This window comes from Glandiceps talaboti, chromosome 2 (genome assembly GCF_964340395.1).
Source record: "Glandiceps talaboti chromosome 2, keGlaTala1.1, whole genome shotgun sequence".
Lineage (NCBI taxonomy): Eukaryota > Metazoa > Hemichordata > Enteropneusta > Spengelidae > Glandiceps > Glandiceps talaboti.
This window is the reverse complement of record NC_135550.1, coordinates 24,481,746-24,496,737: the sequence shown is the minus strand read 5'-3', so window position 1 is coordinate 24,496,737 and position 14,992 is coordinate 24,481,746. Positions and strand designations below refer to the sequence as shown.

Sequence of the window (14,992 nt, the reverse complement as noted above, 5' to 3'; positions counted from 1 at the left end):
CATTCACTAACACAGAGGTTAGAGCTGCCAATCATCCTACATGTTACATTCACTAACACAGAGGTTAGAGCTGCCAATCATCCTACATGTTACATTCACTAACACAGAGGTTAGAGCTGCCAATCATCCTACATGTTCCATACACTAACAGAGGTTAGAGCTGCCAATCATCCTACATGTTACATTCACTAACACAGAGGTTAGAGCTGCCAATCATCCTACATGTTACATTCACTAACACAGAGGTTAGCACTGCCAATCATCCTACATGTTACATTCACTAACACAGAGGTTAGAGCTGCCAATCATCCTACATGTTACATTCACTAACACAGAGGTTAGCACTGCCAATCATCCTACATGTTACATTCACTAACACAGAGGTTAGAGCTGCCAATCATCCTACATGTTACATTCACTAACACAGAGGTTAGAGCTGCCAATCATCCTACATGTTCCATACACTAACAGAGGTTAGAACTGCCAATCATCCTACATGTTACATTCACTAACACAGAGGTTAGAGCTGCCAATCATCCTACATGTTACATTCACTAACAGAGGTTAGAGCTGCCAATCATCCTACATGTTACATTCACTAACACACAGGTTAGAGCTGCCAATCATCCTACATGTTACATTCTCTAATAGAGGCTAAAAGCTGTCAGTCATCCTATATGTTACAATCAAAAACACAGGTTGGAGCTGTCAGTCATCCTACAACAGGTTACATTCACTAACACAGAGGTTAGAGCTGCACTGCCAATCATCCTTCAACACGAGGAACCTGGCTACCAATCATAACACCATTTTAGAAATGTTGCTAGTGTTTTCACATGTACTATAATACTACCAGTTGGGATGCAAGTTTCGATACAACATACATACACTGAAGACAAATCAACTAAAGACACACCATCATCTTAACTTGACATTTTTATTACAATTATTCAACACCAAAAAGCGGTGCTGACAAAGACTTTACACTGGATAAAACTTAAATAACTTTTTTAATGCAGGAACTGATAACATGACATTCTTGCTTTGTTCGTAGACTGACATGTTATTGCATATACACTTCAAATGTACCATTTACATGTCTTAAAAATGAAGAAAAACAACAATACACTGTACAATATATTATTACCCACAAATCTCCCTGATTGGTATGCTTGGAGGTTCTTTATTTTATAACTTCTTCTATAACATATTTCTCAACATTTTAAGCATAATAATTTTGTTTAAATTATGTAACAAAATAGGCTTTTCAAGCAAAAATAAAGTTCTAAATCTTGTTTAAAAATATACTACAATCAAGTTTAACTCTGAATAAAACACTTTTTAACATCTAGGTATCACTTACTTGGGTAGTCAGTTTGTATGAAGAGTTTTAATATGCAAATTTCTTTTGTTATACCTATTCAGAGTAATCTATATCTTCAGCAAAATCATAACAGGTGCAGATATTTTCCTTAGTTTTTTGCAAATATTCTGCATGTCTTTCAAGAAAATCTGTTGACTAATTTCTAAAATTGCTATCTCCTACAAAAAGTCACTAATATCAGAACCAATGAAAATGGGTATTCAAAAACTCATCAGTGGCAATTCCACACTTCGCAAATGTGAAAAATGTTTATACAAAACCCTGTACACTGGTGAGATATGTCTGGCTTCAAGGTGATAATGTCCAACAGTACACACCAGAGAGAATTGTGGGTAAAATATTGTACAGTACAGTGCATTGTAGCAAATGCTCCTGTCTCATTATAGTACTTTCTCCTCAAGAAAACAGAACCCCCCTCCCCTCAGGAAAATTTCCAGAGCTGCTTTCCCTTTATCGGGAAGTTTCAGAATAACGTGATTACCAAGGAAAAGTTTAACATTGACACATCACTATGAAGAGACTGATGATGACTAAATTCACATCAAATCAAATGAGCACCATATGTATACTGTAACCAAGTAATGTACAAATTTTCATTACAAAATAGACATCACTTGATCAAATGTGACAACGTTTGATGAAATAGAAGAATGGCACATTTATGTCTGCTGTAATGTGAATCTTTTAATTTTTACAATGTGTGCAACAAATTTGACACACTACTCAGTAGTGTATTGAATGTTAACAGTGGACAAGGCTTCATAGAAGACAGTCTCACCTGAAATACTATACTTGCATGTCACTGAATAGAGACACAATTTAGAAATTGGTCGCAACAAATAAAGAAGGAAGGAACCCATTGTAGCCTCCTGGGAAGGGGGGGGGGGGCGCTAAAATTTTGTATGTGTGTATAAGACACTGGAAATGCATTAAAATATCTTTGTTAGGCCTAATAAAAAGAATTATGTGGTTCCAATTACAGTCAATTTTAGAATTGGTGGGGTAGGTAGATTTTTTATTTATTTTTACATGTATATTTTTTTTTTCATGTTTGAGTGTTTAGTTCAAATAGTCTGTGTTATTGGTTTCTTCTCATCAGATGTACAGACATTACAGATTGGATTAACAGTTTCATATTGTCTTTTTAAGTTGAAGTCAATCTCCGCATCCACTATTTCTTGCGAGACTTCATAAATTTTCACGATTTTATTATTTTTCTTGAATACGTAAAAAAAATGTTTAGGGTTGGCGTGTAAAAATAGGTAGAGGTCAGGTAACAAGAACCAAACAATTTTTTTTATTATGCCTTATTGTAGTACTCAAAACAATGTGCAAAAAAAGGGATTTTTATGTAAGAAGTGTCATCAATAATGCAAATATAAGATTGCAAAAAAAAACCTAAAACCAAAGATACAGAATTGCTTTTACACCAGGTTTTCATTAAATTGGCCAAACTGCTCTGAACGGGGTAGCACACATGGAGGATCTGTCGTCTGGGATGAAATCTGAAGTGAGAGGAGTTGACTGATGTGTGAGGACACCTGTCATGGCGTACCTTACATACTAGTACCAACCCAGCAAGAAGAGAGAACCCTTACAATTATCAGTCCATGGGATGAACATTTCATTAACTGCTGTCTTACATATACAAGTGTAAGACATCCATAAATCAACATCTTAATTCAGTACTTTCAAGAGCTGAACGATATTTCAGAATATTTAGTACTTTTAAAGTACAGTAAGAGCTTTGCTTCTCCCACAAATTAATTGCTTTCATATTGCTCTGTTCACTATCTCTTTTCCTTGTAAATGACGGAATCTGAATGTGTTTTTTCTTTCTTTTCTCCTTGCTGTTGTCGATTCTTCTGTTGTTGGTTTTGTTGTTGTTGTCCTTGCGGCTGCTGTTGCTGTTGCAGCTGCTGTTCCAATATCTGATTCAATTGTTGTTTATTTTGCTTATCATTTTGTCCGATATCACTTTTGAACTCGTTACCCGCAAAAAGCACTGTTTGTGACACATTGGGCTGAGATGTTATAGCTGATGGCATCATCTGTCCCGGAGAGAACAATTGCTGATTTAAGCTGAAACTATTGTATATAAAGTGCTGAAATGGAAAAGTGTTCAACAAAGCCTGGCTAGGACCACTGTGACTGGCTAGCACCCCTTGATTGCCTTGAGCCCCTAGACTGGCTTGATGCCCTTCACCGACTTGAACCTCTTGATTGGCTTGAGGCCCTAGACCAACTTGAAATACTTGATTGGCTTGAACCCCTTGACTGACTTGAACTTCTTGATTGGCTTGAACCCCTTGACCAACTTGAACTTGATTGGCTTGAACCCATTGACCAACTTGAACATCTTGACTGACTTGCGACCCGTGTCCAATTTGAGCCATTTGACCAGCCTGGATCATTTGGCCCAACACTCCGGTATTGAATGAGGACATGTCCATTTGTTTGAGGGAGCCATACAAGATTTGAGTCTCTGATTTCAAAGCATCAAGTTGCTGTTGCAAGTTCTTATTCTGTTCTATCAGTGCTGCAGTTTGCAAAGTTAAATCTAACAATCCACACTCCTTCAGAGCTTCAAAAGTTCTGTGAAAACGTCTTCTTTTCAGTGCCTTATCTCCATCATTGCATGGCTTCATGTCTGTAGTACATGGGTCCAGCATTTCTGTTGATTCATCAAGACTTCTTTTGTTGTGTATGCTGCCATACATTGACGTGAGTGACTTGGCATTGCTCTGTTGAGAAGTCTGTGGCTGTGGTTCAAGGAAAATTGACTCAGCTGCAGTAGTGGATGAACTACTGGACATTTCATCTGGTGCTAACGGTCGACTTTGATGAGGTCTGGCTGGTTTGCGTCTGATGTGCTTTCTCTTTCCTGCAGACTCTATGACTTTGTGAAATTGCTGAAAATTTGTTGTAGCCTGAGAATCTGTTTCTTCCTTATTTGAATGCTGATAAGGAGAAAAGAAGGGCAAAAAGTAAGACGGATGTATTTTGTATCGTATGTTCCCTTTGCTATTTTGTTAAACATTCACAGAGACTACAATACAACAGAGTGCTTCATATTTATGCAGTATTTTCTGGATTTAACCACTCTGGCTTGTCAGTGAGCTTTTCATAAAATTCAAGAACCGTGGGCATGTTAGGATAAAAGTTTTCACACACACACACACACACACGCACGCACGCACGGAAATCAGACTATCCTTTCACTGTAGTTTGACCATGGCCATGCCATGAACCTCTTGACCTTGGAATGTTACACTGTGATGGTAATTTGCATATTATGTTTATCTTACAATGTCACTTTCTCCTACTACACAGTTTTCACAGCTAGTAAGGACATGTATTAAATTTATAGCATTTGAAAACGTCAAGTAGAGATGATGTTTTGTACTACATAAAGTGGCCATATGGATGAAGATTGGCTATTTATTTTGGATTTTATAACATATAACAATTTTATCATTTACTTGAAAAATCACTATGAAATAATATATGTCAAGTCCTTGTTTGTAACTCAATACATTGCAAAAGACTGATACATGTGTGAAATGTTTGTATTGTCAGTACAATAACAAACTTTTTTATCATTTTTTATCATTTTTCGATGTATTGAGTCCCAAACACAGACTTGGTCTGTGTTATTTTACATTCACTTTTCAAGAACGAACCATGATAAAATTGTCTTATAAATTAAAAATCCAAAATAAACGCACAATCCTCATCCATATGGCCACTTTAAAAGTTTGCACAGAGTGGGGGGGGGGGGGGGGGGGATACCTTTGATCTTTACCTTGGAATGGCATACTGTAATATATTTCACTTCGAATGTGAGGGAACAGTGAAGGTAATTTCTATTTCAATCAGATCTGAACTTTTTAAGAGTTCAAGATATTCAATATCAATATAGCTTATAGATCTACGTACCACTGCCTCTTGTTCATAATGAACCGGCATTGCAGTATACTCCCAGTCTGTGCTGCTACTACTGGTGCCTGTACTCTCTGTAATGGCAAACAAACAAACATAAACTGTAAGTATGGATTCTGGAGCAAATTTAGAAACAAATACTACTTAATGTAACTTCGTGAAATCTTTATGTCAATAAATCTGTCTCTACATATAGACTTGCGATACAAATCAATACTAATCCATTACTGTAAAACCATAAAACAAAAAAAAATCTTTAGTTATTTTTGAGTTTTCAAAAACATGTTGAAAACATGTCGTTTGTTCACATGATATATTAGCTCTATGCAGTTTGAGGCACATGATATATTAGTTCTACGCAGTCTGAGGCACATGATGCATGCAGTTTGAGGCACATGATGCGTAGAGCTAATACATCATGTGCCTCAGACTGCATAGACCTAAGGCACATGATGTATTAGCTCTATGCAGTTTGAGGCACATGATATATTAGCTCTACGCAGCACATGATAACAATCAATCGCATGATCCAAAACGACAAAATAAATTTTTCAGAGCAATTTTAAGATTTCAAAAAACCTCTTCCTTAACATGTTATTCTTCAGTACACAGTAAAAAGCAATTGTGAACATATATCAAATGCAAATGATTTACTGATATTCAATGGTTGAAATAACTTTAGAGTTTGGAAACAAGAAATAAATAGACATCTTGACATTAAAAGTTTCAACAAACAGCGTTAAAACAGTTTGAAATGGTCATGTTTATATCATAAAAATTATCTACAAAAATCTTCAATATCTTTTTGCTTAATTTCTTACAAACAGGTTCAGTTAATGAGAGCCAACAAATCCAAAAATCTAAAAATCTAAAAATCTAAAAATTTCACCTCTTGAAACAATAACCTTAGTACTGCTTTGGTAATTAAGGTGTTTAGCTCCTAACTTTTGCTTGTTTCCCAGAATGCCTTGCCTCGGTCTACAACTATGCTTCTTCTCAATGAGATTTGCCAATTTTTTATACCTATACTTGCAGAGAAGTCACACGATGTAGAATTGGTGAAAATTACTTTCCTGGCTCAGTACCCTTAATATGCATAATGCAATGTAGCTAAGACAAAATCAACCCCGCCTTTGTTCGCCATTAAGTCATAATAAATGACCACAAATATAGTTAATAGACAATAATACCATAGAATCTTAAAATGAACTTTTATTTTGACAATATCATCCACTTGGAAATTTTGCCCAGAAGTTTGCTACATACCTACAAGATGTTGAGTTTTATGAAGACTGTGGGAGCCTAGTGATCGATTATGATCACTGGGGGATTCCGAACCAGTTCCTATTCCACTTGTAGTTGTCATATACGGCTTGAGACCACACTGTTTCTCACTGCCTACACTGTCATCTATTGAATCCCCGGTAGAACCAACACTGGACACTCCATTAGCATAACCTGCTGAATCAGAGCTGCCTCCTAAGAATATAACAATATTTAAATTAAAATTTGCAAAAATTCTGCCTAAAAATGGCACATAGAAATTTGTTAACATTAGAGCATGTCAATGCTCTAGCCATGACTTCTGTAGAAGGGCCACTAGCATACAGAACTTTGACTTTGATGAAGCCTTTGATGTCTGGATCAATATGAAAGACAGAACTGCCTTTGCTAATATGATAAGACAAGTAGACAACTCACAAATTTTGGCAATGAGGATGGATTAGTAGGATTACAGGCACAACTTTAAACGGTACACAGTGTTAGTCTGCAAGTTGATCAGATATCCTTTTGTATTTGGATTAGCTTGTTTACAGTGTACAAATGTAATGCCTTTTTAATCCATCCCCATCAGCTCAGACCACTTCTCTATAGTGGTCTGAGCCATCAGTTACTGTATGGTGACCACATGCCCATTTTACACACACAGTAAATAAAACAAAAACTTTGAGTTGAACACAATTTATGTTGTAGTTTTTGTTGAAAGAATGAGTGTTGCTGAGTTGATGAAAGACAAATGATTAATGTTGAACATAATTTTGAATTCTAAACTTACTTGGTGAATTGGAGTCTGATGTTTCTAGTGAAACATTGTCAGTATCATCATTTGACCTCGTTCCGGCATCAAGGTCACTCTCTGCACTCACAGCTCCTGATTCAGAGCTATCGCCATGGTTACCATCAGTGATCTTGGCACCAACCTTTTCTGGTGCTGGCAAGTCAATGTCTTCACAACACTGTACTTGACTCATGTTGGATTAGTGGAAATACTGATTACCGGCAATTAAAATAAGAATACAACGTTAATGCTGAATTGTAAAATCATGGAAGTTTTCAATCACATTATTTGAAGAAACATAATCAATGAATTACTTAAACTAAAGACTGATTTACTAAGACTAGAGACTGATTTTTTATTTACTTTGACGAGAGACTGATTTTTGATACGACAGACATGCAGATGTGGTAGAAATCATAAAGATTCAAAAATAAATAAATGAAGAACACGCAACCCACGTTTAGTGTTTCCTAGCCTTTTTGGGAAATCAACCAAAATGAAGAACGGGTTACAGGATATAAGGAGTGAGGATGGTAAGGATATTATGTACAGGATCAGGTGAATACAAATGGTTATTTTGGCATAAAAAGCTGGCTCAAGTGTCCCTTCAGGTACACAAACCAAAAATAAAACCATAACTGACAACATTCAGTATTATACAAACCGATGGTGAAACTTTTAATCATCGATATCATTTTGTGCTGGATGACTTGTTGAGCATAAAAGATCAGAGCCTGACATATTCACTGAAAATTTCAATCTAGTGTTGCACAAAAACTGTTTGGGGCATACCCTGAAATTCAATGTACCATAAATGTAAAATCAGGCACTAACATAATTTTGAAGTGCTTGTTGTCTTAATCAGCCCCCCCCCCCCCCCCCACTCACACACAAATTAAAAAATTAAAAAGTTTCTCCTTTGATTTGTATTTTTTTTTGTGCTTTCTTTGGTGAACAAAAATGTACCTACTATAGCTGTCTCACAATATTTAACGAATTTTTTTTCAAAGGCCTGAACATTTTCTTCCGAAGAGATTTCACCAGATTTCTAATGGGATGACACCTATTACATTGTATATTGATAATCTCAATATTTCAATAACGACAGACAAGTGATGGACAGACATATATACTAGTACGTACTACTTTACGAAGTGTAACATTACATGTAAATACAGTACTCACCGGGTGAACCTTACCTAGTCAACTTAAAACTGGGCTCTCTAGCTCAATACCAACAACAACATAATACACAGGCTGATGTTGAAATCATACTTTGGCTGACTGACACACATACTGTACTATAATATGTCTACATTAGACATTGAGCCCAGCAAAGGCAAGGTTAAAATCACCCCGTGTGATCGCACGTGTATCCGATCGAGACATACTAACCCTAACCGGCGAGCGATGCCGATACATATTTACCTGTGTAGTGGTTCATAACAAGTTATTCATAAATGTCGTGTTTACAAGGGTTTAGATCCCGATGTAAAATACAAAAACAAATTACATTCGCCGTATATGTTGTAAATATTTGTAAGCCAAAATATTGAATGATCATGGCTGCTTGTCCTAATGGCACACCACGCATTTACATATACATCAATAAAGTCACGCGGGTTCGATCGTGCGTCTAGGCTTTCGAGGTTGAAACGACGGTCGGGGTCGATCGTTGTGCAGACTAGTAAACAGTATAGCAGTAATATGTGGCGATGTATCAAATTCGACAATCCAACTTTCTTGTACAATTTATCATGCTATACATTTTGAGCAAATATCAAGTGTTTTTTTTTCGATAAACGAACTGTCGCCGAACATGAATTTTTTATGGAAGATCCATCCATGGAAGCATCACAGACGAACGTTCACTTCAAATATTAATCTATGTATTTTACGAGTTAGCCGTCCGCAGAGAACTACAAATTGGGTTTCTTACCTGCTTTTACTCCTCACACGAAAGTAACTTTCGCCACGTTTGACGACTAAATTTCGCTTCTTTTGGAGATGTTTCAATACGTCCAACTACACATTCCCCGATCGACACACGAATGGCATTACTAACTCTAAGTGTTGTTGACGTCGCACATGTTTAGTACACGTGAGATGATAATATATGCACGGATTCTACAGACACGAGGCATTCCTCATGCTACAACGTGAGGCATTGTACATATGGTAGGGTAGGGTAATAGCATGTTCACTCATTTTGTGGCAGTTTAGGAATACTTTAAGACTACATACTCATTAAATTTCATTATATGTATCAAAATATATAAGGAACTATAAACTTGATAAATTAAACTCATAAACTTCACTAACTAGTACGTCTTTTCTTGTGTCAATAATTTTATTCTTTACGGACACCCCTTAGGAATAAAATGGTAGGGGCCGATTTAAGACACGCCCCATTTCTCAGGCTGTGCAGTTCACGGAACGGCAACAAGGAAATAGCCTCACGTGTGTGCTTGCATGACTTTGAAGAAAGTGGTAGTCATGTTGAAAGCGGCGTGATAAAATATTTCCGTATTTTGACATTGTATGGATGAAGTAATGGCTTATCCATACTTGTTCATAAATAACTATATTACTATAACATTCTTTACTGGTTTTGCCAGCTGTTTTATACATCGGGATCAAAGTCGGAATGAATGGTTAATTAATTTTATTACCATGTTAGGGGGTGTTCGTGGAGAATTTCGGGGGGGGGGTGGTTATGAATTTTCACAAGAAACTTTAGGGAGCGATCAGTTTTTACGGCCGGGGTGGGCCGGTGACTTTTTGTTCATATTATACTTAAAAATAGTGACCCACTGCAATTCATCCACAAAATAATCCAACCCTGTCTGACAAATAAAAAAACATAATGACCCCCCCCCCCCATCTGTTGACAAGAAGTACTCTTTGTTTTTGCAAAAGACACTATTCTCAAAGCATAACACCGCACACTGCACAGCTAATTTTACGTTACAGTTTCAGTAATTTTCAGTGTATCTGGCAAATTGCTAACAAAAATCCATTGTTTCACATGTATAAAGCTCTTTAGATAGGAACCCAATCAGAAGTATGATTGTTCATGGACATACAAAAGTTTCATGGTTTAGTAACCAAAAGTTCTAGGATATCTCTTAGATTGACACTATTATAAATGGCCCATGTCAATAACTGTCACATGGAGTGTAATGATGTACTTGCATTATATAAAGATTTGTTCCCATCATATAGTCAATATATTGTTTTCTTTAGACTTAATACAACTGCGGCTTTCCATATATGTACATACATTGACTAGTTTGCACTCCTCAAGGGCTTGTTTTACTCGCAGTATACAGTCATTCAATGTGGATACTAGATATTCCAGGGGAGATGTAAAATCTAATTTTCCTCATAACTTTGCACTGTGTCTGTACTATAGAAGTCCCGGCTACAGTAAGTAGCCCTTTACTAGATCATCAGCAAACAAGTCTGTGTTTATAACTTTGTTTATCAGTAATTCACATAATATATATTCTCTGAGAATCTGATTAATATTGTGTTCACCTTGGAATATATTTCATTCTTGGTAGTTTATGGTGTAAAACAATAGCAAGAGAAAAGGGGGTTTCACTTGTAGCCTGGTAACATGTATTAAACTTGGTGATGGTCACAGGTATCAGAGAATAAGTGAAACACAAACACAGAAAAGTTATTTTTGATAAGACATGTACTTCATACTATAGCTATGCCAAGTAACAGTTCAATAGTTTGTACATGTATGACAAATGAACACATTAGGTTTAGTAAGGCCTCAGAACCCCTCCCCCACCCCCTTCTAACTAAATTGGTAAAATTGTTGCACACAGAACAATCAATTTCAAATCAGTAAACTATGTAGTATTATGTAGTGTTATGAATACAAAGCCAGTATGTAGTGAGGAAAAATAGCTATTTTATTGGCACAATAAATGTATTTTAGTGCCATGCACAACAAAATTTTTTCCCATTTTTCAATTTGACATTTTTAGAAATGTTTGTATTGGGGTACAAAACAGATTTCATTATAAAAAACCTTCTCTCTCACCCCCATCCCACACTAAAAGAATTTAGATTTTATCCTACATTGAACTATTGAATACATGAACTATCTCAACCATAAATCAATTTGGGACTTCTAATGGAGATGATCGTAGTTATCATATATTATATGTACAAAAATGTATAGGAACTAGACTAACTATATACTTGGACATTGAATATCCAATATCTAGACACAGGCTAGGTCAGGCACTTTCAGTCACAGTGTTTGCCACATATTATTTCAAAGTGTCCTAAATTGGTTATGTTTGTGCATAATTTAACATGTTCAGGTCAATGGAGGAACATATTTTAGAGCCAGTAAATCTTAAGGTATTTCATTTCTTATGTGTTACATGTACAGCTACACATACAAGTTTTTCTATGACACAATTGTAACTCATGGCATGCAATAGCGAGAAGTCATTTCTAACAAATAATTGGCCATGGTGCAGTGTTGTGATGCCATATCATATGTATTGGATGTATCAAGAGACAGAGTTTATGTTATATGTGAATGTATGCTTATAGCTATTTGTTTATGGTTTAGTTTATGCACATACATTTGTTGGTGTAATAGCTCGCATAGCGCCCACTAGCAGCAGCGTAGTGGCTCAATGACTAGTACGTATGTGCCTCCTATATACTATGAGGTGGTTTTTTTTGGTGGTTTTACCCAAGGATGCATTGCGGTACAATGACTATGCATCCGTGCTCTATGTACGATGCATCGTGAGGCAGCCGGTCACAAGTGAATCTACCCAGCTGTGCAAGCTTAGGGGCTTTGGCCTAGTTATGATGTTAAATGTATGGACATTTAAGTACAGGAGCATGGCTCATGATTTTGTTTAGTTGTTGAAAACGAGGTGACCTCCTCCCCCTTTATTCACTTCGTATAAATGATGACCCCCCCCCTCTTTGAGTCCCAAATTGAGGTGCCCCCCCCCCTCCGGCCGTAAAACTGATTGCTCCCTTAGGGGTTTCCATATCCCCCCTCCAGGTTTTACATGTATGAGAGGGGAGGGGGTTCATGAGAAAAAAGAGCTGACATTACTTGTACTTGAAAATGACACAAATTTATATGTAAATGACCAGCACTTTCAAGCTCGTCAATAAGGTAGCCTTCAGTAAATACAAGGGGTGGCGAAATGGGGGAGAGTTCACTTTTTACAAATCGGTTGGGGGCATATTTTAAATAAATGAGATTAGGATATGGTCACATTTTAATTAAACTCATTGTATTGTCTAACTTTGCATTATTTTGTGATTTTGGCTTCCCAGTTTGCTGCCACCAGTTACACATCCCACTGATGTCACATCGGTTAGGGTTTGGGTTGGGTTACCATTGATTCTCATTTGGACTTGTGTCCCTTTTCATGTTTGACATCCTTTTTTAAAATTTGAACAGAGAGCCATTTTTTAGTACAATGGAATCAATCTGTATGGGGGAACAGGGTCAATTTTAAATTTCAGATTGGTTCAAGTGCCTGTGTACCTCACAGGTTACTTCTTAGCCAGAATTGCCAATCATAACTCTATGAGAGAATGCACGATACACGGTTGGTTGACTTTTCTCTGGATATCTAAGCACAAAGAAATGAAGCTAAGATAGGGGGTTCGAGGAATCTGAGGGGGTAGTAAAAAAATACAAAGCTACAGGGAGTGCCGCTACTCAAAACTATAGTGAAATTGCTTATACTCATACGCTACTAAATGTTATTATACTCCTCTTCCGACTCTTCCCCATTGTTTCAACTGTGCTCACATTTTTACACTAAGAAAGTGTCTGCATACCATTAATTCTTGAAAGGAACTGTCCTCTAACACTTTACATGCAAACCCATGAACGAAGCTTGTTAATCATTTCTATAGCACTGTGTATAACACCTAATTCTGCACCTGTCATTTTATGAAGTGTGTGTAAAAAAATCGCACTTACCTTGGTGGGTCTCGGACACCGTATCTCTAGTTCTATACCTATCTATCCTAGACATTCTCTATAACCACTTCACTACAAAGTGACTTGTGCAGAAAGCTGGTTTTCATAGACTTTGTTCATTGACTTCACAATGCGTATGTGCACCAGGGTTAGTAACAGAGTTATGGGTGGGTAATACGGAAATACTATTCGAATTGGGACTGTAACTTCACACTGAAGTGTTGTCTCCACCCCCTCCAGCCTCCTCTGGGTTTCTATGGTTAATTTTCCAATTAACATGATGATAGGTAAGAGGTTGCGTAACAGAGCTGTAGATAACTAGGTTGACTCTCAGGTGAAAAACCTAAAAACTCGTCGAATTCAAGTATAAATCCTCGGATGCGCCTCGGACAAAATATGGCTGGGTCAGAATTTACGGTGAAGGGGGGGGGGGGGGGGCTGGGGATAAATCATTTTGGTCAAAACGATTTTCGCAGCCCCCTTTGCGCTCTCAAAAAATTTCATGCCCCGCCCCCAGTGAACCCAAGAATTTTCTTAGCCCCCTCCCCTCACTACACATATTTTAATGTGTAATTATATAGTCCCCCCCCCACCCCCGCTCCAATAGTAATATCTCGAACTTCGTAACTGTTCTAAGCATAGAACTTATTTCAATGTTTATATGATATTAATGATATTTTAGAATACCAATCAAAGGGTGTGGGAGGGGTGTCCAGTAGTCCAGTGAGCACTTTAAAAAAAAAAAAGCAGTACATGTAGGTGGCATAAAATTTCAAACCATGCACATTATCGAAAGGGTGTGGGAGGGGTGTCCACCTCCTACAGTAAACACTTTAAAAAATAAGGCCATGTAGGTGACCATACAATTTCAACCCATACACATTATCGAAAGCCATAGAATACTCGAAAATTGTCTTCAATACCCCAATTTTACTCGAGTCAATGCATTATTATACAACTGTATGGCCGGCTATATTACCTATACTTTAACTTACTTATTCAGAGATATTTTGGCAGACACACACACACATTTGCTTGGCTATTGAGTGCCTCATAATTAAATGTATGGTAGGTAAATGAAGTGTACAATTTTGCAAACTACAAGGTAAACGACTGCTCCTGGGGTTTGAATGTTCAAAAAAGTCTCCACAGAGAGAGAGAGAGAGAGAGAGAGAGAGAGAGAGAGAGAGAGAGAGAGAGAGAGAGAGAGAGAGAGAGAGAGAGAGAGAGAGAGAGAGAGAGAGAGAGAGAGAGAGAGAGAGAGAGAGAGGGGACAGACAGACAGACAGACAGACAGACAGACAGACAGACAGACAGACAGACAGACAGACAGACAGACAGACAGACAGACAGAGACAGAGAGACAGAGACAGAGACAGAGAGTTCTCTAAAAGTATAGGAGTGCACTCGAAATGCCACACAGTCGAAAATTGGTGAAGCTTAGCCTTAACCTTAGAGATTTGTTGTATTTTCAAATTTTGTATTTGTTCATGTGTGTATTTGTCAGTTTGTCTTTTTAATGTCCTACTTGTTTCACAATTCTGTTTTTTATATTTTTATATTTTGTATCGTGTAAAGAACAAAAAGGAAAACACATATTTGCAATATTTAGACA

General features: G+C 37.1%; 1 protein-coding gene across 1 annotated transcript; it reads right to left on the bottom strand.

Annotated features, from left to right (window-relative positions):
• Positions 1 to 992: 992 nt before the first annotated feature.
• Positions 993 to 9,442, bottom strand: LOC144451777 (uncharacterized). Its single transcript, XM_078142684.1, has 5 exons — positions 9,325 to 9,442; positions 7,383 to 7,596; positions 6,593 to 6,805; positions 5,324 to 5,400; positions 993 to 4,344 (listed from the first exon to the last, which is right to left on the bottom strand). The coding sequence occupies exons 2-5, from the start codon at positions 7,576 to 7,578 to the stop codon at positions 3,175 to 3,177; spliced, it is 1,656 nt and encodes a 551-aa protein (XP_077998810.1). The 5' UTR covers positions 7,579 to 7,596; positions 9,325 to 9,442; the 3' UTR covers positions 993 to 3,174.
• Between the last annotated feature and the right edge of the window lie 5,550 nt (positions 9,443 to 14,992).